This window comes from Symphalangus syndactylus, chromosome 1 (assembly GCF_028878055.3).
Source record: "Symphalangus syndactylus isolate Jambi chromosome 1, NHGRI_mSymSyn1-v2.1_pri, whole genome shotgun sequence".
Taxonomy (NCBI): Eukaryota; Metazoa; Chordata; class Mammalia; order Primates; family Hylobatidae; genus Symphalangus; species Symphalangus syndactylus.
In genome coordinates, this window is record NC_072423.2 from 43,608,174 (window position 1) to 43,634,743 (window position 26,570).

At 35.8% G+C, this 26,570-nt stretch overlaps 1 protein-coding gene across 4 annotated transcripts in view; it reads left to right on the forward strand.

Moving 5' to 3' along the window:
• Positions 1-26,570, forward strand: part of RIT2 (Ras like without CAAX 2) — a 403,073-nt gene that overhangs the window by 71,500 nt on the left and 305,003 nt on the right. For all 4 annotated transcript variants that reach the window (XM_055233633.2, XM_063646038.1, XM_055233641.2 and 1 more), the window contains one exon: positions 11,979-12,035. In XM_055233633.2, the coding sequence (XP_055089608.1) occupies positions 11,979-12,035 (57 nt within the window). The remainder of the gene's footprint in view (positions 1-11,978; positions 12,036-26,570) is intronic.

A 26,570-nucleotide genomic window follows, 5' to 3' on the forward strand; every position in this document is an offset into this window, starting at 1 on the left:
AGGAAAAACACTCAGGGAAACGAAGAGTTGCAAAAGGTGCTGCTCCCATCCAGCTGCTCAGTTGAACACCATTTCCCCAACCAAATGATGATGTTTTCTAATCTATCCCTCAACCCCCAAATCTCAGTCCTTTTCTTCTCAACCATCCGTATCCTATAACCACACACCTATAGAAACGTAGACATGCCAGCCCTTCAGTAAATGTCTTATGACTAAATAAACAAATTAAATCACAATCTCAGATTCCCTGCCCACCTTTGAACTGTGATGGATTTGTTCTAAGAAAATAATTGGTTCAGGCCGGGCGCGGTGGCTCACGCTTGTAATCCCAGCACTTTGGGAGGCCGAGGCGGGTGGATCACGAGGTCAGGAGATCGAGACCACGGTGAAACCCCGTCTCTACTAAAAATACAAAAAAATTAGCCGGGCGTGGTGGCGGACGCCTGTAGTCCCAGCTACTCGGAGAGGCTGAGGCAGGAGAATGGCGTGAACCCGGGAGGCGGAGCTTGCAGTGAGCCGAGATTGCGCCACTGCACTCCAGCCTGGGCGACAGAGACTCCGTCTCAAAAAAAAAGAAAAAAAGAAAATAATTGGTTCAGAAATTCTGACTCTGGGAAGTATAGATTTGGTATTAGCCTGCATTAATGAGCTTCATTACCTTAATATAAATATGCTGAATTATGCTTTTGATCTGGAAAGCACCAAACCACCAGTGCTGAATACCCCTTTCTAAATGTTAATTTTATAGAAATTTAGAACCTGTATCATTCCTAGAGAAAACAGAGGAGAACCTCTTTCATTTTAGAAATGCATTAATTAGAAAAAAAATGAAAGCTGTCATTAAAGTGGGATCGGGATACCTCTTACCCAATTTCTGATTCAACATTCTTTCAGTACAGAAGATCAACATTGTCAGTATTAAAAGCTGCAAAGAGAATTAGGAGATCTTTACCAAACCCCACAAGGACCCTATTTTACTATGCTTAGTACCTCCCTTTTACCTTGACTTTAAAAAGATCCTATCACTCCTGTTTGGGGCCATTCCAGGTTGGTGGTTATCTCAGTCTTATTCTCCGTGCACAGCAGCTTGGCTGCCTAGGTGCTGGGTGCTATTCTGCCATGCCTCCTCTGGGCATGTCCTCCTTGGGAAAGATCCTGTGCTATGGATTCTTGTAGCTCTATTTCTGACCCTCAACTCAATGCAATTTAGAAAACGTTTGTAAATATGTATGCTGAGGGGAAAATAAAAGAACACTCTCCCTGCTTTCTTTTATTTATTTTATTTATTTATTTATTTATTTATTTATTTATTTATTTATTTGAGACGGAGTTTCACTCTTGTTGCCCAGGCTGGAGTGCAATGACGCTATCTCAGCTATCTCAGCATACTGCAACCTCCACCTCCCTGGTTGAAGCAATTCTCTTGCCTCAGCTTCCCGAGTAGTTGGGATTGCAGACATGCACCACCACGCCCGGCTAATTTTGTATTTTTAATAGAGACGGGGTTTCTCCATGTTGGTCAGGCTGGTCTTGAACTCCTGACCTCAGGTAATCTGCCCACCTCGGCCTCTCAAAGTGCTGGGTTACAAGCGTGAGCCACCAGGCCCAGCCCAGTCTCCCTGCTTTTACTTTAATTTGACTTTGAGTCAAAAGTTAATTTTAGACGCATTTATTTATTTATTCATTCAAAAATAAACATTTAGTGTACATGTATGTTTTTACTCAGCAAATATCAACGGCCCACATGGTGCATAAATTTTCAGGTAAGAGGAAGGAATTAACGAAAACCAATTAGCACAATGGAAAGAGTTTGGCTTTGGGGTCTTATGGCCCAATCAATCTGATTCCTTGATATTGCTCTGTAACCTAACCAAGTTACTGCATGGCTCTCAAAACAATTTTGTTAAATTGTTCCTTCAAGGAATTTTGTAAGGTTGTAAATCAAACTTAAATACTCTTAAATTGATATATAAAATATTATCCTAAATTTAAATTGTTTTAAAAGATATAATTTCTGCCTTATTTTAAATAATGATGTCTTCAATAAAAATCCTATAATTTCTGGTAAATATATCTATTGGGACATAAAAGACATAATAATTTAATACTCATTATTATCTTTTTTATAAACTATATGAACAAGTTATTTAATAGTGGAAAATGGTACATGGTTCTTATTCTTGTTGAAAATGGTATATTTATTTAATTTTGTCATAGAATTTTATCCCACCTACCATAATAAATGTTTATTTTAATAATAGTGCTATAATAATTTTATTTTTTGTTGCTGTTGTCACCGTTAAACATACTATTACTGTGTAAGCAAGTTTGTGTGTTTTTTCACTGGCTGTCCTCCACAACTCCCCATCTTCTTCTCAAATGTAAACCTTTAGAAGGCAAGGATCTTCATCTGTTTTGTCCACTGACATATCCCAACTATCTAAACACTGTCTGACACATAATATTTTTGAATGAATGAATGCCAGCAAGGGAGCATAGGGAGTTCCAAGGAGGAGGAATGGGTTTTGATTTAAATTCAGTAATGAGAGAACACCTCCCAGAGAAGGCCCAAGTGAGTAATAATCTGAAAGAAATATAGAGCAAGCCATGCAGGTATCTGGAGGAGAGTTCTCCAGGCAGAGGTAGAAGCACCAACAAAGACTCTCCTTGGGAAAGGGCGTTACTGAAAGGTGTGACAAACTCTGAAGGCCAATATGACAGGAACAGAATGATTACAATAGAGGATTGAAGTACAAGAGAAATAACCAGATCCTAAATAGATGAGGAAGGAATGGTGATGATGGTAACAATGAAACGAAGAAAGAGGCATTGCAGAATGCTTAATTTGGAGGCGGTTTTAAGTTATCTCTCTTCCCTCTTCTCATTTTTCAGACGAGAAAATTAAGTTGGAGAGTTTGAGTGATTTTTTCACGGTCCCAAAAACCAAGACAAATGGGGCTAAATCTTAGTGACCTCTCTCCCAATCTCCTTTTTCCCATTTCACTGACAGGACATCGATTCTCAAAGGGAAAGCAGTGATTTGCCAACTTCTGTCTTTGAGTTTTTAGATTGTATTATTCTCTAAATTGCTTTAGTTTAGTACTTCGCATAAATATCAAGTATTTTTTGGAGGAGTGGGTGTGGGTTGGAGGAGTAATAATAAGTTATATGATCTTATGCTATATACATATATATTATTTTGTAGGAAATAACCCCTTTCTATAATTTTCCTCTTTCATAACTGACAGTCTCTGCCTCTGGCCAAATACCACTGACATTCCAAGGAGGGTGATATATAATATTGTCAGATTTTCAGAGAAGTAAATTTGATGATTTAATACTGAATTATGCAAAGCAAGAAGCAGTTGACTTATATTTAACTTTAAATGAAATAATAAATTATGGGAATATCTGAATAATAAAATGGAAATTTAAATAAAAATGTGTGCATGAAGAAAGAAGTCCACACAAAATGTGTTTGCTTTTAAAAATGATTGTTTTTAATCTCTCACCACTACCATTGTATGAACATTTAAGATGCATTTGGTCATTATTTATTATATGTACTTAATGAATATTTTATAAAGTCCTTGGAAACACTACATTTACATAACATATGTTAATGATATAGCCACTAATAAAGAAAAAGGGTCTTTGATATGAAATCCATCAGGTACTTCCTAGTAGTATCCAGGGCTTACCATTAAGTAGTGTCCATTTCTATGGTAGGATAGTATTCTTACTTGCTATACAAGGGTAATAAATTAACTGTAATAATTTTAGAAGTTAAAGCAAAGGGCTATTAAGAGTCTACTAAGCATTCTTTATTTTCATCCCTAATTACTTTTATAAAGATTGCAAATATTCTGATCCAATGTCTTCTCTACTCATACACACTCTTCACTTTCTTTGTATCCATAAAGCCACTAACCAACTTTCAAAGAAGCATTTATGTGCCTAAAGTAGAAAAAGCCTCCTATTGTTATGTCTTTTCCCAGATATTTTTATGATGACCACATAGTTAACCTGAAAAAACGCTTCACATATTATTTCAGATGTACTCCTATCTAGATAATTAATTTTTAAAAGTAATAAATACAATTATGCATAAATTTCTAGCATGTAGGTTGTTACACCCTACAAAAATTTTAAAAAGTATGGTTTTTTATAATAATTTCTGTTAATATTCATCAAAAATTAAAAGGTGCTTATTCAGATAATTTAGAAGCATTCCTTGTAGAAGCTAGTAAGATACAGAGGAACATTAAGGCCAAAGTTAGTTTTTCAGAAAATGATTTTTCTTTTTGGGGGGAAAGTATAACATTTCATTTTCCTTCATTTGACATTTCCACCTTTCCTTTGAATATCCTTTTCCCCCTTATGCTGGAGCCTGCTATGTGTTCACCAAACCTATTTTCTTTTCTTCCTAACATGCACCCCATCTCATAGTAGTTAGGAAGAGCCAAGTAACTGAGTTTTAATAATAGACTGTGGATACAGTAATGTACAATATTTATGGCACTTTTTTTACTTAACATTCTGTCACACAGTTCTCTGAATTCTCTTATTTCACTTTTCTGCCAATTTGTCATAAAGAACTCAGAGGAGGCCTTGCAGTTCTGAGGGATGGGAGACCACCTGATGAGAGGATCTGGGAAAGACTCCATAGAACAGAACAGTCATCTTCCAGCATCCCTTATGTTGCATTTGACATGAGTGAAAAATAATTGCAGCAAAGACACCAAAATCTTTGTTCAGCCATTTTCCTTTTGCACTAATAAATTCTTTGTAAGACAGAGCTAGGAAATAGCGTTCTTATACATTCTACTTATGCCAGGGCACATATTTCCATCAATCTCTCCCCTACCCACACTCACACATGCATGCAGCTTAATTTTCTGATTCAGGATGTCTAAGACACATCTAGAATTCACTATATTTGAAGGGTTCCACCTATTTATTTGGTATTGCCAATATCTGGCACACAGTAGATGCTCAATAGGTGTTTTATGGGTGAATTTTGAAATCTTTCGGGACAGCACGATTTTTCTTGTTCTAAGAGGTCTTGACCAAATTGGGATCCAGTGACAGTCTTTCTTACACTTCTCTCTCAGCCTTTTTAGACAAATAGATTCTAGTCCTCTAATTGAAGTAATCTGATGCATAGATAAGAACAGAAACTAAATATATTGTGTTTAGGTCATATTTGACCTAAATTCTCCATGAAAAAATTAATTGCTAATTTTCAGCATCAAGTTTTGAAGATCTATTCTTCAAGAATTTTGTGGGCTCCATCTTACACATAAGGGTTTACTGGTCAGTGAGAAATGAATAGGAGAATATAGTTGGCCTCTTGATCTGAATTTCTCCATACATCCTTCTGCAAAGCCAAAATACCAACAAGAAGTAAAATTAAACCACATGTGAACTATGCCATGAATGTCAAATTACCTCTAAGTAGAAAAATAAAACAGAGGTCAGGTGTGGTGGCTCACGCCTGTAATCCCAGCACTTTGGGAGGCCAAGGAGGGTAGATCACCTGAGGTCAGGAGTTCGAGACCAGCCTGACCAACATGGAGAAAACCTGTCTCTATTAAAAATGCAAAATTAGTCGGGCGTGGTGGCACATGCCTGTAATCCCAGCTACTTGGGAGGCTGAGGCAGGATAATCTCTTGAACCCGGGAGGCGGGGGCTGCAGTGAGCTGAGATTGCACCATTGCACTCCAGCCTGGCCAACAAGAACAAAACTCAGTCTCAACAAAAAAAAAAGAAAAGAAAAGAAATGTCAACAGAAATTCTGCTGCCATTACAAGGCTGTGGTTGTGGAGGATGGAGAGAGGGAAGACTTAAAAGACTGAGAAGAAGAAGAGAGCAAAGTCAAGTACTTAAATGAAATATTGGTAAAATCATCTTTTGAAAGAAAGCCATACGACACTAATTGCCAAAATACTGAAAATTAGCCTGAAAGTTTATGTTTCACAGCAGTGATAATGTGCTTGACAGTAAACAGAACCAGAACTGACAATGTGTTTCTCAGGGAGATGGAAATAAGTAGAAAAGAGGTATTCACCTTCAAGATGTGGCAGTGAAGGAAAAGGTAGGAAGGTAATGAAGAAAACTAAAGATTCTGTTGAAAACAAAGAGAAACGATATGACAATTACTTCTACGATCCCCACCACTTGTCAATGTTACCTAATTTGAAAAAAAAAAAAATCCTGCACTTTACTAACCTGACAGAAGACAACACCCTTGATGTAAAACTGAATACGTAATGCATAGAAACAGAGAAAAAAAGGTGAAACAAACATGATACAAAACTACCCTAAGAAGAAAGAAGAAGAGGGAATCAACTGTTTTAAGCTAATAAATATTCTCCCCCAAAATTTAACAAAGCATTGACATGTACTACAAGAAGCTTAATTGAGTTAAACATCCTCAAATAATCGTGTGTAGATGAATTTAAACACAGAATCAGAAATTCAAAAACTGAGAAACAGAAATAACTTAAAGAAGATATATACTGAGAAAAAAGAAATTGTAGGAAAAGACAAAATCATCTCAGAAATAAGGGACAAATCACAAGGTACTCTTGGGAGAATAATTTGGAATGAAACTGAGACATTTGGAGAGCAGGGAAACAAGAGAATTAATATGTGATTAATAATAATTTTTACAAGGTCTAAAATGTCAGAGAAAATGTGGTAGAAATGAAAACCAGGCAAAAAATATTCAACAGCATAAAAAGTCAAATCCTTGAAGAATAAAAACAATAATATGTAAAAAAAAAAAAAAAGATGCAATAAAAGGTTCTAGAAATTAAAGAAAATATGTATTTACTTATTGAAAAGACCCACTTGTACCTGAAAAAAAAATCTGAAACTGTTTTTTTTTTTTGAGACGGAGTCTCACTCTGTTACCCAGGCTGGAGTGCAGGGGCACAATCTCTTCTCACTGCAAGCTCTGCCTCTTGGGTTCACACTGTTCTCCTGCCTCAGCCTCCCGAGTAGCTAGGATTACAGGCACCCACCACCATGTCCGGCTAATTTTTTGTATTTTTAGTAAAGATGGGGTTTCACCGTGTTAGCCAGGATGGTCTCGATCTCCTGACCTCATGATCCGCCCGCCTTGGCCTCTCAAAGTACTGGGATTACAGACGTGAGCCACGGCGCCCGGCCTGAAACTATTAATTTCAAGACATAACTTAGTACAACTGTGGACTATAAAGAAAAAAGAATCCTTAGTATCTCCAGAAAAACAGATCAAACAGTTAACATGGTTCAGAAAAGTGCAGGACAAGTATTTTATATCCAGCCAAGTTGTCTTGTAAGTATCAAGGCTATAGAAAAATAGTTTAAAATAGGCAAGAACACTGGAAATACTGTACCCATGAATTCTATCATAATTGTGTGTGTGTATATCTATCTATCTATATATATATAGATAGATATATATACCTCCATCCAATCAAGAGAAGATTGGGAACACTTTGAAAAAAATAGCTAATTGATGAAGATTTATTATATTAAATTTTAAACCTTAGACCAAAACAAGAATAAGAACATGAGTACAAGAATGTGAATGGACTTAACTTGCCTATTAAAATAAAACAAATTTTAAACTAGTGCAAAAATTCCAGCACTGTAATATACCAAGAACCCCCTGAAACACAATGATTTACGATTGTAAATTCAAAGAAAAATTAGGAATAAACCCCCAAAATTGAAACAAAGTTAATGCAGTGATTATAACTTTGATGAGACCAAAACGATAAAAATAATTAAATGAGATAAGGGAAACTTTTAAATAAAAAAATTCACAATTGCATTGTTCATTGATACCCTAACATTCTGATCAAAATATTGATTTATGACTTATGCTGGTATTTTCTAGGACAACTGTTCTTACTTGGGACTTGTTGATCATTACCCATTTCTCAATATTGTGTTCTTGTTGTATATAAATGAATGTTTTGGGAGTAAAAGATAGACCATTGTTATTAGATTTTTAGAACAAATGTATTAAGGTATTATAAAGTCAATACAATTAAAATATCTGAAAAAAGGATAGAATTATGATGTTTGAGTTTCTTATGAAGTTGCTCTGTAGCAAGGAATAATAGAATGCCAATTTTTTGAGGATATAAAACTGTGTAACATAAAATGAAATAAAATTTAATCTCCAGTCTGACTGATAGCAGATTCTCTCCAGTGTGATAACAGGTTGAGCTTGATAGGTACTTAGGAGAGATTTTTCAAAAACTGTTTTTTTATAAATTATCTCCCCCAAATGGAAATGCCTGTTAGATGTCCCATAGGGGATCCACTTTGTAAAACACGAAAGAAACTTATACAAATCAATCTTTCTAAAATTATCTTTTGAATTCTGAAACAAAGCTCAGCTGGCTCCTTTTGCTTTGATTCTGTCTCAGCGGTGGGTCAGAAGATTCCACACTTAAACGGCTTTTTTCAATTATACAACAAGCAGCAGGTTTCCATTAAAGCACAAACTCCATCATCTAAATATACACTGTTTTTTTGTTTTGTTTTGTTTTGTTTTTGCCAGGCGGGCTGGCGGGGGGAGGTAGCGGGGGGATGGAGTCTGGCTCTGTCACCCAGGTTGGAGTGCAGGGGCACAATCTCGGCTCACTGCAACCGCTACCTCCCAGGTTCAAGTGATTCTCCTGCCTCAGCCTCCTGAGTAGCTGGGATTACAAGCATGCGCCACCACCCCCAGCTGATTTCCGTATTTTTAGTAGAGACGGGATTTCGCCATGTTGGCGAGGCTGTTCTAGGACTCCTGACCTCAGGTGATCCACCCGCCTTGGCCTCCCAAAGTGCTAGGATTACAGGCGTGAGCCACTGCTCCCGGCCTAGGTGTTCTTATAAATAACTGTAACAGGTAAGTCCTTGACTGATTCATTTATTTCTGATGTTGGCTGTATGTTTCTCAAGTCTAATATCCAAATATTTCTATTATTTATTAAAATGCTTTCATATCTTTTTTTTAAATTTGTTCAAAACTTCTTCGGGCTCCACAATTCCTTCCCAATTGCGTAGCAATTAACTTAGCCCATAACAGTTCTTTCTATTGCTTCTTGATAGCTTCCGTGACTATCACGTACTGATACCTGATAGAGGAAGGTTTAAATGTGTGAATAGAATGGTGTGACATATGAGTAGCGATATCAATCATTCTTAACATTGTTAAAGAAAATCAGAGCCAGAAAATAGTTAAATTGCTGAGAACAGATTTTATTCAGGAACTATGGCAAAGGATAAAGAAGAACTACGTATAGAACTGGTCTTAGTTCCAAATACAGCAAGCACTAAGGCAGATGTATAGCCGAGAAGCAGGATTGGGGTCAGTGGATGGAAAAATTACTAAGAAATATCCAGAAGAGGTGATTCTGGTTAAACAAATTTAATGAGATTCTTGCTGAAGGCAGGGAAATCAAATATTTCTTGAGGAGTGGTGGGGATGAAGAAATTGATCAGGTATTGAGAATGATCAGATAGCAAGGGTAGGGGATGCTCTCTAAACTGATTTAGCAGTATTCTTGCTAAATCTGGGTTATGAAAAGATGAATATGGAAGTACAAAAGTTTAGGTGTAGGTGAGAAGAGGGTTCAGAGGAGCCTGACTGAAGTTTTGGCAAGGAGCGAGTCTTCATCATTCTGATATCAAAATGAAGACGGCAAAGGTCATTTTTATGTCATAGGATAAAGGCATTCTCATGGATGGAAAGTACCACACTAAGTCTGAGAACAAGACTAGTAGCTGTTTGGGCAGTGATATAAGTTCAGACTGAAAGGAAAGGTGAATGTGGTTCACGAAAGACCACATATTAGCATATCCTGTTGAAGATTATGTTCTTTATTTTAATAGCAGCTGACATGTGAGTGACATAATTTTTTTAATGATGATGTTGGTACCATTGGGAAAGAGCTAATGTAAAGAAAAAAAATAATTACGGAAGAAACAGTTTTTAGTCTAATGCAATAGAGATTTTCAAAAGAAATATGAGATTTTGAACTAGAGTAATAGCAGAAAGAATCAAGATGTATGAAAAATTTGTTGGAGTGAAATCTTAAAATTTATGTTTGTATGGAGGATATGAGAGGGAAGGGATGCAAAGACATCTTTGAGATTTTAGCCCAAATAATTGACTATCATATGGTGGATGTTGAGACTGTTAATCATGTTAGTAATTAAGTCTATATCCATTTGTTTTGAGTGGAGTAGGAATATCCTCATTTTAGTTTTAAATGTACTGAACTAAGCTATCATTGAAATTGAGATGACTAACTACCCATAGCTAATTGCTCACATGAAGCCATGCCTCTGACCTCTATGTTCTAACTGGGAGTAAACCAGTCAGGAACTAAGAGAGGGAGGCAACTGCCATTTTAAAACTCAGGAAAAGCGTTTTCCAAATGCTTCTTCATATCCACTTAATAAACATGTTGCTTTCAGTTTGTTTACCTGAAATATTCTAACTCCTCAGGCTATCTGTAAGGAATATTGATTTGCATTTCAAAAATTTGCCCAAAGCTGTCAAATTGAGTAATACTTACCTGTAGAGACTTCTTTTGTCAATGTAAATAAAGGAAGTAAACAATTGTTAAAGCATAAAACAGAAATTCTCTTCCACTGGGTCAGTTTCCATTTCTTTGCATTTCTCAGCAGAGTCAGACTAGTGCATTCCACATGTTTTTTAATGTAACTGAGTCTTCTCTGCTCTGAACATTTGCTAAAGTGTGTACACACGGTGAAAAACAACCAGAGCTGGACACTAGTAAAAGCAATAAAAATAAATTTAATCCAGGAACTATTTCCATAAGGGAAAAGAGTCCTCAGTATAGAACTGGGCTCAATTCCAAATACAGAAAGGACGTGCAGAGATGTATAGGCAAGGCACAGACTAGGAGGAAGGTGAGAGGGGAGGGGTTACACCTGTGAATGGAAAATTCCTAAGAGGAGACATCAAGGGGAGGAAGATTCTTGCTAAACTGACTTAGCAGGATTCTTGTTGAAGGTAGGACAGAGGATCAGGTATCAGGGGAGGATTCTTTCTAAACTGACTTAGCATGATTTGTACTACAAGTGGGATATATAGACCCAGCCAGAATGCAAGGACAGGGTCCATGTTTGAGGCCTAGTAGAGAAGAAGGCTTAGGATCTCACCTAAAATTTGTTCAACGAGAGAGTCTATTAACAAACACACATGCAGAAGTGAGGAAAAAAGAAAGAGAAGAGGTATTATGCACTATTTTTATCTAAGTTTGTTGTTTTGCTTCAGAATTCCTTTTGCTTCCTAATAATGGAAATTCACATGAGGAAATACTTTACAATAGAAATATTACAAATGTTTTACAAAATCATAGGTTTGGAAATAACGTGGAGAATACAGAATTACAGAAAAAAAAGTAATGAAAAAAAGGTGGTCAATAACATAAATAGGTAAAATAAAAGTAACTGAAATAATTTTAATTTTGAACAGTTAAAGACAAAAATCATGTAATTACATATCTTTATAGTTCGTAAGAACTTCAGAGGGTATCTATTCACTTTTAAGATGAAAAACTTAGAGTCCCAGAGAATGTACAGATTCTTTGGTGAAAGGGACTTGCACATCATTACCAACTATTTAGCCAGAGCAGGTCAAGAGGGATTCTGTAACTGGTTTACATTTTCATTATGTCAAGAGCTTCTTTATTTTTACTCTAATACCATTTTTATTGAAATACACTTAAAATTTGAACATATTTATTTCAGAGAAGTATCTGGCATTATCTGACACATTTTTCCCTCTAGAACTTTGTCTTATTGTTTTCATTTTGTGTGAAATTAAATTAGTCACTCACATAACTAACTTATTCACCACAACCTTTTAAAATATTGGTGGACTATGTTGGTAAATAACTTATTGATGAATTAGTGAATTTTTATTAAACAAAATGTGTTTTTTTTCTTTCAGCAATGACAATGCAGTTTATTAGTCATCAATTCCCTGATTATCACGACCCTACTATAGGTAAGTGGAAGCTTCTTTTCTCCGTAAGCTCAAATAAAGATACTGTGACTAAGTGGCTTGAAAATAATAGCAATGTTGTTGGAAAATAAATATAATTTACTCTATGACCCAGAACACATACACACAAATCTATCATATGTAACGTGCCACAACAGAAGCTTCAAGAGACAATATTTGTCCTTAACTTCTTGCCGGGTACTCTGTTATTATCTATTTTATTTCTTTCTGGTAAATGGTAGTTGGAATCCATTAAGTGATTTCAGTATCTAATAATGGATATCTATCTGCATTTGAGAAGTTTCTCTGGATAATAAAATTGTACTCTGGATAATAAAATTGATGTGATTATATATGTATTTGCTCACTTCGGTCAGTCTCTGAATTTTCTACTGCAGAGTTATTTAGCCATGTTAATGGTACATTTGGAACGTTAGATATAGACATAATATTATCCATCATTCTCATCTTGAAGGTTAGGAAGCTGACATTTAGGGTGTTAAAATATTGCTAGAGCCAAAACACCACCCATGTTTTATTCCTCCTACCCACTTTTCTTTCTGTCATAATATACTGCAGAAGCTTTGCATTGGGGAACAAGTTTTCTGCCTCATTCAAAGCACAAAAGATGTCTTTAAAATTGCTTTACTCATTCAAAAAACTACTTTAAAGGATTAGCTGGAAATCTTTAAAATTGCTTTACTCATTCAAAAAACTACTTTAAAGGATTAGCTGGAAATTTTCAAGCAGAGTCCACCTTAGTACTCTTTGTCTAGAAACACACTGGTATTAAAAACACATCAAGCTTTATTTCCCAGAGAGGGAGGCATATAGCCTCACAGCTGACTGGCTGCCTGGATGGTGAGCTCCTTTAACCACTCCCCATTACTTACCCTATTTGTTCCCTCAGTCTGAGTATCTCTTATCCTCACCCCACCCATGGGTAAGATCATCTAGTTTCTATTATGCTTATCAAGAAATTTTAATTCAAGATCCTACTTGATATATTAAATGTTATCCTGTAGATTATGCTCCTGTATTCTTTCCCAAAAGGCCCCAGAATATTTGCTTGCATACCATTGCTGACATATATAAAACATATTTTTAAATGTCTGATTATTTATTAAGACCACCTCATCAGTTGAAGTAAATTGATTATATTTAAGTACATGCAATCAGTATGTGGTAACTGGAAAGGACTTCCTCAATAAGTTGAGGTTTGTTTCTAAAGAGAAAGAAACTACTTTGTAAAGTTTTAGAAGCGGTTGGCTGCAACTGTTGCTTGATAATTCTCTAAGTCTATTTTCTAAATATCTTAATTCTAGAATGCCAGTAGATTCGTACCACACATGGTAAGTTACAGAAAAGGGACAATCTTTGGAAAAATCTCTGAATCTTTTATCTTGTTGGAAAATTCAATAATATAGTATATAATTTATGAAATCAGAAATTCACTCAGTTGTTTATTATTTTCTGTTATTCTTTAAGCTTTGTATGTATTGGTGTCTCAAAAACCAGCTTCTTGTTCATCAAACTCTCACATCTAACAGTTTGAATAGGGCAGTAGGTGTGAATAAATCATAAATGACTCCTTCAAAAAGAAGAAATGAGAAGTATATGATGATGTCTCCTTTAGTTATCCATGAGGCACATCTATCACTTGAGATTAAGATACCTAGACATTCAGTACTAACAGATAGCTAAAATCATACCTTTATCTGGCTATAAATAAAACAGCTTTAGAGGAAGAAGTTTGAAAATGGAAACATAGAGTACTTTATTACTTTTGATTCGATTTTCCCATCATTTCGTTTCTTGGCCTTTCTAGTGGGAATATTGGTTAACAATTTTCCATTGGTATCCTGCTTGCAGAAGGTAAAAGTCTGAAATAATTTACCTTCCACCTGCTTCTGCTACATAACTATAACTCAGTGTGGCTGACTTAATGACCTCTTAAGAGGAAATTCATATTAGTACAGTTTGAAAATCATTCAAATTATAAAAGAATAATACCTATCAAGGATACTTTTTTCACAGTTGAGATCAGAAATAAATATTTTTCAATCCTTCTCTAGATCTGTTTGTTACCCTACTGACTGAGGCTTTTAAATAGCCTTTTGTCTAAAATAATTGAGAGATATATATGGCTTTATTTTCTCCCTTATATTCAGCTTAGAGTTATTCTTCTTTCAAATATACCTCAATTCTGAAAACGTAAGATCCCTTTATCACTGAAAAGAGTTAGATATATTATTTGATACCAGCGTTCTTCCCAAGGAGTAATTGTTCCCCTTATTTATTGGAAACAATTTCAACATCAGTAACCAATGAATTTATAACAATAGAAAGGAAAAGCTGATTGGTTAATATGAGGTTACTTCACATTACTGTTTTTGTAAGGGTTAAAGCAGAGGAGACTTCTTTATTGCACTGATCAGGTAGAATGGAATCTCTTGCTTTCAGAAAGTATAGGTCTGTTCAGGGGTCTATTTGCTTGCTTAAAATTTCAGTTTGGTTTTGTGGCATCTAGCATGAGTGACTTCATTTTGGTTTGGTCTCGTCTGTTAGGCCCAGGGCAGGAGCTCAATAGTCCAAAACAATTGCCTGTCATAATTTTGTTTCACAGTTTAGAGCAGATAATCTCTGTACTTATTTTTGAAAGATGCATAGGAATTAGGCCGGTGAAGAGGAAGGATTGCTAAAACAAAAGGTATAGGCACCGAGACAAGGCAGCACAACAAGTGATAAAGCTGGGGCATTTTGGGAACCAGAAGCCCAAGGGTGAAGTAAATGGTATAATATGTAGGATGGCAAGCAAGAGCTAAATACATTACCAGGCACCAGGTCTTTGAAGATCTTGCAGGCCTGGCTAAGGGTTTAGATACCTACAGTCTTATACTCTTCTGTGAGAGAAAGATAAATATGACGGACAGCCTGCTTAACTTTTCCATTTGTTAGTTCCAAGGCAGAAAAACTAAACATGCCTCAACTTTAATAGCTGATTTTGCGTAGTAGATGTTTACTTTTTCCAGGATTCTTTCTCATGGTAAAGCACCCGATCCACCAGCATGTCATGCCAAAAATCCATGAATAATTCATGATACCTCTTTAAACTTCTACAGTAAACCACTCACAAAATTCTGTTGTTTCTACATTTATAACAGGTTTTAAAACTGTCCCCATCTCTCTATAAACTTTTCTGTCATCTTTTTCTAAGCCACACCCATCTCCAATTTGGACTTGTTTTAAAATTGGTTTCTACACAGAACCAAAAAAATCTTGAAAACTATAAATTTGGACTACTGTAATCTCTGTTTGATGGTCCCTAGTGTTGTATTATTTTTAGCATAAAAATTCTAAGAACAAAATGAAGACTCTTATGGTCTTGCTATTATTTATGTCTTCAGCTTCCACACTTGCCACTTCTTTCTTGGGCATCAACCACATCCACCTTATTTTAGATCCACAGACTAGTCAAGCCCTTTTCTGTCTTAGGGCATTTTCACCCATATTTTACCCAGAATGCTCTTCACTTTTTCACCTACATCTTTGCTTCATTCACTCGTAGTTTTCTGTTAAACTTAAATTTAAATATTGCTTCCCCAAGAGCGCCCCTTTTGACTTCCCCAAAATAAACCTTTCTTTTATGCATTCTTTTAGAATGTTGAATACTTTTAATATCACTAATCTCTATGAAATTAAATAATTGTTTAGATAATTATCTGTTAAAGTGTCCTAAAGGTTAAAAAAGCCCAATATGTTATTACTAGTGTATCCCAGACCTAAACAGAATGTTGAACATATAGCAGATGCTATAAAATATTCATTAAATGGAAAATTAGTAAGCAAATACATTTCTAGGAAAGCATTAATAATTTTTAGATATTGCTATAGTAACTTTAGAGTCCTGGTGAGCAACTAAACTAATAACTAATCAAAGGTGTTCTAGTAGTCTTTTATAAAAATTCTGTTTGTTAATTACTATTTCTTGACCTAAAATGATTGGCAAAAGAAAATTTTCATGAAAAATTAAACATTGTGCTAATGCCAATCATTCTTACTCCTCTGCTCTCCTAATCCTTCCTCTTTATTCAATATTAGTTCCTTAATAAATGTTTATGTTTCAGGCATTGTTGAAAGCAAAGGAGTCAAAGGTGCACAATGATAGGCAAGAATTCCTTTTTCATTGAGCTTCTTTGCCTACTTTTATTTCATCATCTCTGAGAGCTGATCATATCTCCTTGTCTAGAGTCTAATTTTTCTTTTTTTTGTCTCACTGCATTAAGATGACTTGAGGTCATTACATTAATACAGAACACAATTCAGTTACAAAAAAACTGGCCTTAAGGACCTATCCATTGTTTCTTAGGGTTGCTTTCCCTTTGGAAAGAAAACAGCTTTAACAACCGAGCAATCAGTTATTATTTTATTATCTCATTTGCCCATCCATTTATTTGGTTCTCACAGTGCCCAGAAATTCACAAGACCAACAAGTTTCCAACTATACTTACATATCCTATTTTCAAGGAACACATCCTCTTGTAATTGACTCAACTGAGAATGCTTTTCCTCTTTTAGTGTTTTAGACTTCCAATTTCACTTACAAACCATGAAAACTGCATAATAGTCTCATCTGAAAGATTTATATTCTTTCTGAGCAATTGATAAGGACTGTAACAAGTTCTACAAAAAAAGAATAAAATGCTATATATAGAGTCAAGTCTTCCTGAATGATTTGGGAAGCTTGAAAAAACAAGGACTTTATATAAGCAGCAAAGTACATCAACAATATAGACAGGTCGGCCGGGCGTGGTGGCTGACACTTGTAATCCCAGCACTTTGGGAGTCCGAGGCGGGCGGATCACGAGGTCAGGAGATCGAGACCACAATGAAACCCCGTCTCTACTAAAAATACAAAAAAATTAGCTGGGCGTGGTGGTGGGCGCCTGTAGTCCCAGTTACTCGGAGAGGCTGAGGCAGGAGAATGGCATGAACCCTGGAGGCGGAGCTTGCATTGAGCCGAGATTGCGCCACTGCACTCCAGGCTGGGCGACAGAGCGAGACTCCGTCTCAAAAACAAAACAAAACAAAAACAAAACAAAACAAAACAAAAAAGCAATATAGACAGGTCATCTGCAGATAGCCTCATGCTCAATGGCTGTTAGACCAACATGGAACAAATGTACCACGTTAAGTATACATTTCTCAATATCTCTTGTAGAAAAACAAAATACTTCTTAAGCTAGGAATTTAGAAAAATACTGTGTTTGAATTACACTAAAATGGCCTGTTCTGTGTCTAAAATATACACTAATAGAGTCACTCCTTTGTGTCACTAGAAAATTCCTGTTAAAATATAAATGCTCAGGGGAGAGTTAATGCCCAGAGCCATTAGGAGTCATTTATATATTTGCATAGGTTAATGTATCCAATTATTCTAGAGAGCAAACCACAGAGCCATGGTCTACAGAGAAACACTGAACAGATACTTACTGAAGGGGTCTGGAGAAGGGAGGATATTACTACTAGGCAGAATAAGTGCTCCAGTACAACTCTTGGAGGAAATCAAGGCCTATAAACTAAACTGGAATAATTTAACTATTGAAGGAAATCAAGGCCTATAAACTAAACTTGAAGAATTATATTTATTAATGACTCTGGAATGTTTGAATGTGGTACAATAGAAAGATAATTCATATGAAACTAATTAAATTGGATATTGAATTCTGCCTTCATCCTGGCTCCGTATTTTCTTTCCAAACGGATCCTGTAACACCCTCTTGCTTGCTGCGCACCAACCACACTGGACTCCCATTAGTTCTTTAAATATGCCAAGCAACCTCTTCTCTGCCTTTGGATTTTGTCAAGATACTCTCCTGTACCTTAAACAGCTTCCTAATGCTATTTACAGAACAAGTTCTTACTCATTCTTCAGGTCTCAGTTTGCATACATCTCCTCAGAGAGGCCTCTGATCACCTTATCTAAGTCAACTGCTTACCACATAAACACACACATAGACATACATACAGACACATACACACATACAGATGCAAAACATACAGGTGCATTTCCTATATCAGCACACAGCTTGTTTCCTGAATCATATTTATTCAATTTTGAGTTAAAAGTTACATTAATTTTTTTGTTCATCTTCCCATATAAAAAGTAGGTTCCATGATGTCAGAAAACATGCCTGCTTTGTTCTGAATTTCATACAGGACCTCGCACAGTGCATGTTTATTAGGAATGATGAAAACATTTGTGGAATACAAGAATGCATGAGCAACTTCAGTGACATTTCTTTCCCCTGTTTTCTAAGTTAGATTTCTATGGTCACATAATTTCAGACCTCTTGGCTCTCTCATTTGATATAGTAAGCTAAGCACCACCCAAAGTAAACCTAAACCTTTTATGAAATTGCACTGGAGTAGCTGAGTATAACCATGAAGCCTGGTCTCACTTTAAATGTATTATGCTTGATCTTAAATAGGCTTTTAATGGTGCTCTAGAATATACATCCAGGTCATAGACTACTCAATTTCTTACTGCTCTAAAATCACCAACTTCTCCTCCTATCTTCACATCTTCACTGATGACCTTGCTTTCTACTTTACTTAGACAATGGAAACATCTAGAAGATAAATTTTAAAGACTCCCATCCAGAAGATACTTCTAAAGCTACCCACCACTCTGAGTCCACACTTAGCTTTGCCACCTATTAACTTACGTGAACTGCCAATGCTCCTACATAAGCCAGTACTACCATTTCCATTCAGTAGATTCCATCCCCATGTCCAAATCAAAAATCTTGCTCAAAACAATAGTTTCTTGTTACGAATCACTTCTTATCATCATAAAAATGGTGTTTTTGCACTCTAAATATTAAGAAACATTAAAATTTTTTCCCCCACTTCTGCTAGTGCCTTTTGCATTTCTCCACTGCTTTGCTATAAAGCCACTCAGAGTTGAATGTACCACCAGACTCTAATTAATTCCCTTTCTACTACTTTCTTCAATCAACTCTAGCCATGTTTTCATCTCATCACTCTACTGAAATTGCTTTTATTAGGGTTACCTTGACTCTTTAGTGGCTAGTCCGAGGACAACATTAATTCTTTCCATTTTAACTTACCAGCAGCATTTGATATGTTCTACCACTCTTGGATTTCATCCACTTTTTTCACTTGGCGTACAACATAACATACTCTCTTGATTTTCCTCTAACCTCTGTAACAGCTTTTCTGACACTGTCTAGTTCTTCCTGTTTACCTGGATATTGAAGTCCCCCTAAGACTCAGCATTTAGTCTTCTTGCATTTGGTCTTCTTATTGTCTCTCTCCAAATTCCCTTCATTGGTGATTGTCTTCAGTGTCATGGCCTTGTGTATCATGTATATGTTACAACTCCAAAATTTATTTCTCTATCTTATATTTCTCTCTTGAATTTCATACTTATATCTCTAGCTTCCAACTCAACTTCTCCATTTAGGTGTCTAATAGACATTCCTGAATTCCCCTGTTCAAAGCTGACTTCTGGTTCTTTCTACAAAAAAAAAAAAAAAAAAAAAAAAAACTTTGTCATCTACAGCCTTGCCTGCCTGCCTGCCTGCTTTCTATCTTTTTCTTTCTTTCTTTCTTTCTTTCTTTCTTTCTTTCTTTCTTTCTTTCTTTCTTTCTTTCTTTCCTTCCTTCCTTCCTTCCTTCCTTCCTTCCTTCCTTCCTTCCTTCCTTCTTTCTTTCTTCTTTCTTTTATTTATTTATTTTTTTTTGTGACAGAGTCTTGCTGTGTTGCCAGGCTGGAGTGCAGTGGTGTGATCTCAACTCACTGTATCCTCTGCCTCCCAGGTTCAAGTGATTCTCCTACTTCAGCCTCCCGAGTAGCTGGGACTACAGGCACGCACCACCACACCCAGCTAATGTTTGTATTTTTAGTGGAGATGAGGTTTCACCATGTTGGCCAAGGTGGTCTCAATCTCTTGACCTCGTGATCCACCAGCCTTGGCTTCCCAAAGTGCTGGGATTACAGGCGTGAGCCACCGTGCCCAGCCAACCTTTCTTATCTCTATGGTAATCTCATCATTCTGGGTTCTCATACCTAAAACCTTTGGCTCTTTCTTGATTTTTTTCTTTTGCCACACAATATACTCTCAGGAGGTCTTGTTGACTCTACTTCCAAATATGTACAACATTCATCTATTCTCACTACCTCTACTGCTACCATCTTGATCTGATCCAGAAGAATCCCCAGCCTACATTATTATTTTAGATCCTTGTTTCTACTCTTGCCTCACTTTGCAGCTTATTTTCACTATAACGGAGTTATTTTTTTGCCTTTATTTATTTATTTATAGATTGAGAGGTAATAATGCAGTTTTGTTCATGGATATATTGTATAGTGGTGAAGTCTGGTCTTTTAGTGTAGCCATCACCTGAATATTGTACCTTGTCTCCATTAAGTAATTTTTAATCCCTCACACCCCCGGACCATCCCACCTTTTGGAGTCTTCATTAACTATTATTATACTCTTTATGTTCATGTGTACACAATATTTAGCTCTCACAAGTGAGAGCATATGATATTTGAATTTCTGAGTTAGTTCACATAAGATAATTGCCTCTAGTTTCATCCATGTTGCTGCAGAAGACATGATTTATTTTTTTATGGTTTAGTAGTATTTAATAGCATATATATATGTGTGTGTGTGTGTTTGCGACATATATATCTATGTATGTGACATATAGATATGTCAAATATATGTTATGTTTTCTTTATACAGTCTTTCTTTTATGGACACTTAGTTTGATTCCATGTCATTGCTATTGTGAATAGTGCTGCAATAAACACACAGGTGTAGGTACATTTTTGCTATGATGATTTATTTTCCTTGGAGTAGATACTCAGTAGCAGGATTGCTAAACCAAATGGTAGTTCTATTTTTAGTTATCTGATAAATCTCTGTATCATTTTCCACAGAGTTTATACTAATTTACATTCTTGCCATTCTTACCAAGAGTATATAAGCGTTCCCTTTGCTCTGCAATCCTCACCAAGATCTGCTATTTGCCTATTTGCTGCCTTTTTTTTTTTTTTGAGACAGAATCTCACTCTGTCACTCAGGCTGAAAGTGCAGTGACATGATTTCGGCTCGCTGCAGCCTTGACCTCCTGGGTTCAAGAAATTCTTCTGCCTCAGCCTCCTGAGTAGCTGTGATTACAGGCACATGCCACCACCCCCTACTAATTTTTGTATTTTTAATGGAGATGAGGTTTTGCCATGTTGGCCAGGCTAGTTTTGAATTCCTGACTTCAAGTGATCCATCTGCCTTGGCCTCCCAAAGTTCTGGGATTACAGGCATGAGCCACCATGCCTGGCCTGTTGGCTTGTTAATAATAGCCATTCTGACTGGTGTAACATGATTTCTCATTGGTCTAATTTGCATTTCTCTGAAGAGTGATACTGAGCATTTATTCATATATTTGTTGGCTGTTTGTGTGTCTTCTTTTGAAAAAAAAAAGTCTTTTTATGTTCTTTGCCAACTTTATAATGAGCTATTTTGTTGTTGTTGTTGTTGTTGTTGTTGAGTTGTTTGAGTTCCATGAAGATTCTGGATATTAGCCCTTTGTTGGAAGCATAGTTTGCAAATGTTTTCTCCTGTCCTGCAGGTTGTCTGTTCACTCTGTTGATTACTTATTTTGCTGTGCCCAAGCTTTTTAGTTTAATTAAGTTCTATCTGTCTATTTTTGTTTTTGTTGCATTTGTTTTTGAGGTCTCAGTCATGAATTACTTGCTAAGGCTAATGTCCAAAAGCGTTTTTCTCAGTTTTTATTCTAGTTTTATTTAAATATATTTTTAGGTCTTACCTTTAAGTCTCTAATCCATCTTGGGTTAATATTTGCATATGGTAAAGATAGGTGTCCAGTTTCGTTATTCTGCATATGACAATCCAGTTTTTTCAGCACCATTTATTGAATAAGGTGTCCTTTCTCCAGTGTATGTTTTCCTTGATTTTGTGGAAGATCAGTTGGCTGTAGGTATGTGGCTTTATTTCTGGCCTTCTATTCTGTTTCATTGATCTATGTGTCTATTTTTATACTGGAAAGATCTTTTTAAAACATAAGCTTGATTATGTCACTCTGTTCAAAACCCTTCAGTAGCTCCTCATTTCACCCAGAGTAAAAAGTAACTGACAACAGCCTATAAAAGCATATGAATGACATACCTTGACCATCTGACTTTTATTTTTTAGCATTCTTCCTCATTTATTTGATGTCCTTACTATCCTCTTTGTTTCTGAAACATGCCAGATAATTTCTTACACTGACATCTGTGCACTTGATATTTCCTTTCCTGGAATACTTTTCTTAAAATACTCTAAGAGCTAACATCCTTATCTTTTTCAAGTCTCTTCTCCAGGATTCAAATGCCTTTTTTTCAAACATGCTTACACTGACCACCATCGAACCTCCAGAATACACTCACTCTCTTCTATTCTTTTTCTCAAAGCACATTTTACCTTCTTATTTAGTATATAGTTATATGTGTCTTCCTTAGCCAGAAAATAAATGCTGTTTTAGTCATTGGAGTCTCCCAAAAATGATCAGTGTGTGATTTATAGCAGAGAATCAATAGATTGTTGAGTGAATAACTAAATTACTTATTGTCCCTTCAACCTTGAAAAATTTAACATATGTTGCTGGCCTTTCCTCATGTATAAAAATGCAGTGATGACATTATTTTCCATGATTTTTATGTGAAATAATGTAGATATAATTGCTTTATACTCTGCTGAAGACAAAATGAATATTTTGATTTCCTTAGCAGGAATTAATCGAACTATAAGATGAAAATGGTGAAATGGAAAGCTGTCAGGATAAGGACACCTAGACTTTGTGCTCTTCTTTGAAGTCTCAGAGAATCTATTCATAGAGAATGGAAAGGCAACCATAATGTCAGTTTATTAACTTACAATGAGATATTACTGTCACTGCAACTGGAATTACTCAAAGCACTTATGATCATAATTTTTCCTATGGCAAAACTACATAAAAGAGGAGAAATCATAACTGGAAATTCTGATCCAATCTGTGTGAAGTTTCTATTGAAAAACTGGATATGAGTAGCATATGATCTCTATGACAGCTGTCTTACATGGGAATATACGACTTGCCTGTTTGGTATTGAATCAGTCCAAGGAATTTAAGAAAACTGAAAGTTTTAATGATGTCATACTAAGAATGCATAACACATCTTTCACGACTGCATTGGTCTTGCAATAAAGACTACAACACTTTGTTCTGTATTCCAAAATAGACTATGATTTCACTCAGTCCCAGAAAAATTGAAAAAACACTCTTTTCTCAGCATTCATGATAAACTCTTCTGAATAAACCACTAATTGTTTAAATATGCTGGTATTATCTTATTGCTGTTGAGTTCTTCAGGCTAGGAGAATTCTCACTCCTTCTGGTTGATTTACCTATCAATATTCTGTCATGTTCATTCATTTTGTAATAATAAATATCTAACATGTTCAGGACATTATTTCTGAGCTGGGCTATAGCAATGAAAAAACAAATTTCCTCCCCTCATAGAGATTACATTTTAGTGAAAGAGACAGAAAATACAAGCTTACCAATAAATAAATGTCAGGAGGTTAATATGGAAACTTTAGAAATATTTTATTGATACATAATATTTGTGCATATTTATGGGGTACATGTGATATCTTGTTACATGTAGAGAATATGTTCTGGTCAAATCACAGTATTAGGGTATCCATCATCCTGAGTATTGACCATTTCTATGTGTTAGAAATATTTCAAGTCCTATATTCTAGCTATTTTGAATTATACAATTCATTACTAACTGTAGTTACCCTACTCTGCTTCCACACGTTAGAACTTATTCCTTCAATCTAACTGTATGTTTCTACATATTAACCAACTTTTCTTTATCCCCGACCACCAACCACTCACACCCTTCCTAGCATCTGGTAAATATCATTCTACTCTCTACCTCCATAAAATAAAGCTTCCACTTATAAGCAAGAACATATGATATTTGTCTTTCTGTGGCTGGCTTATTTCACTTAATTTAATGACCTCCAGTTCTGTCCATGTTGTGCACATGCCAGGATTTTATATTTTTATGGCCAAGTAGTATTCCATTGTGTTTATGTATCACATTTTCTTTATTCATTCATCCATTGATGGACATTTAGGTTGATTTCTTATCTTTGCTATTTTGAATAGTGCTGCAATAAACGTGGGAATGCAGGTATCCCTCTGATATAATAATTTCCTTGCCTTTGGATAAATTCCCAATGGTGAAATTGCTGGATTATATGATAGTTCTACTTTTAGTCTTTTTGGAAACCCCTATACTGCTTTCCATAATAGCTGTATGGATTAATCTGTTCTTGCATTGCTATAAAGAAATACCTGAGACTGGGTAATTTATAAAGAAAAGAAGTTTAATTGGCTCACATTTCTGCACACTGCATAGAAAGCATGGTGGTTTCTGCTTCTGGAGAGGCCTCAGGAAACTTACAATCATGGTGGAAGGCAAAGGGGAAGAAGGCACGTTTTACATGGCTGGAGCAGGAGGAAGAGATGAAGGAGGTGCTACACACATTTAAACAACCAGATCTCACAATAACTCACTCACTCACTCACTCACTATTACAGGAATAGTACCCAGGGAATGGTGCTAAATCATTCATGAGAAACCACCCCATGATCCAATCACCTCTCTCCAAGCCCCACCTCCAACATTGGGGATAACAACTCAACCTGAGAATTGGGTGGAGACATAAATCCAAACCATATCACTATACTAATTTACATTTTCACCATCAGTGTGTAAGAGTTCTATTTTCTCTACATCCTTACCGGGATCTGTTATTTTTTCACTACTTGATAATACTTATTCTAACCAGGGTAAGATAATGTCTCATTTGGTTTTAATTTGTACTTCCCTGATGATTAATTATATTGAGCATTTCTTCATATACTTCTTGGACATTTGTGTGTCATCTATTGAGAAATATCCTTTCGAGTTCTGTGCTCATTTGTTAATGAAATTATTATTTTATAAAATTAATTAATTTACTTTTTTGCTATTGAGTTTTTTGAGTTCATTATATATTCTGGATATTAGGCCTTGTCAGATGAATTGTTTGCAAATATTTTCTCTCATTCAACAGGTTATCTCTTCATCTTGTTGACTGTTTCCTTTTCTGTGTAGAAAGCTTTTATTTTAATACAGCCCCGTTTGTCTATTTTTGCTTTTGTTGTCTGTGCTTTTGAGGTATTTGACATGAAATATTTGCCTAGCCCAATGTCCAGGAGTATTTCTCTTATGTTTTCTTGTAATAGTTTCATAGTTTCAGATCTTACAAACAGGTCCTTAATCCATTTTGAAATTTTTTGTGTATGTAGTGAGAGACAGAAGTCTCATTACATTCTTCTGCATATGGATATCTAGTTTTTCCAGCACCGTTTATTGAAGACAGTACCTTTTTCCCAATGCATGTTCTTGGCAACTTTGTTGAAAATCAATTTGCTATAAATTTGTGGATTTATTTCTGGGTGCTCCATTTTGCTTCCTTGGACTATGTGCGTCTATTTTTGTAATAATACCATGCATGTTGTTTTTGTGACTATAGCCTTATAACATATGTTGAAGTCAGGTAATGTGATGCCTCCAGTTTTGCTCTTTTTTCTCAAAATTTCTTTGTCTATTTAGGCTCTTATCTGGTTTCATATGCATTTTGTTTTGTTTTGTTTTGTTTTAGACAGAGTCTCACTCGGTTGCTCAGGCTGGAGTGCAGTGACATGATCTCAGCTCACTGCAGCCTCTGTCTGCCAGGTTCAAGTGATTCTCATGCCTCAGCTTCCCAAGTAGCTGGGACAACAGGCATTTTGTATTTTTAGTAGACAAAGGGTTTCACCATGTTGGTCAGGCTGGTCTTGAACTCTTGACCACAAGTGATCGTTTACCTCTGCCTTCCAAAGTGCTGGGATTACAGGCATGAGCAACTGTGCCTGGCCTCATATGCATTTTAAGATTGCTTTTTCTATTTCTGTGAAAAATGCATTCCTCTTTTGATACGGATTGCATTGAATCTGTAGATGGCTTTGGTTAATATGTCCATTTTAACAGTATTAATTATTTGAATGCATTAACATGGAATGTCTTCCCATTTGTTTTTTGTGTCTTCTTTGATTTTTTATTTATATATATATTTTTTTAATTTTATTATTATTATACTTTAAGTTTTAGGGTACATGTGCACAATGTGCAGGTTTGTTACATATGTATACATGTGCCATGTTGGTGTGCTGCACCCATTAACTTGTCATTTAGCATTAGGTATATCTCCTAATGCTATCCCTCCCCCCTCCCCCCACCCTACAACAGTCCCCAGTGTATGATGTTCCCCTTCCTGTGTCCATGTGTTCTCATTGTTCAATTCCCACGTATGAGTAAGAACATGAAGTGTTTTGTTTTCTGTCCTTGCGATAGTTTGCTGAGAA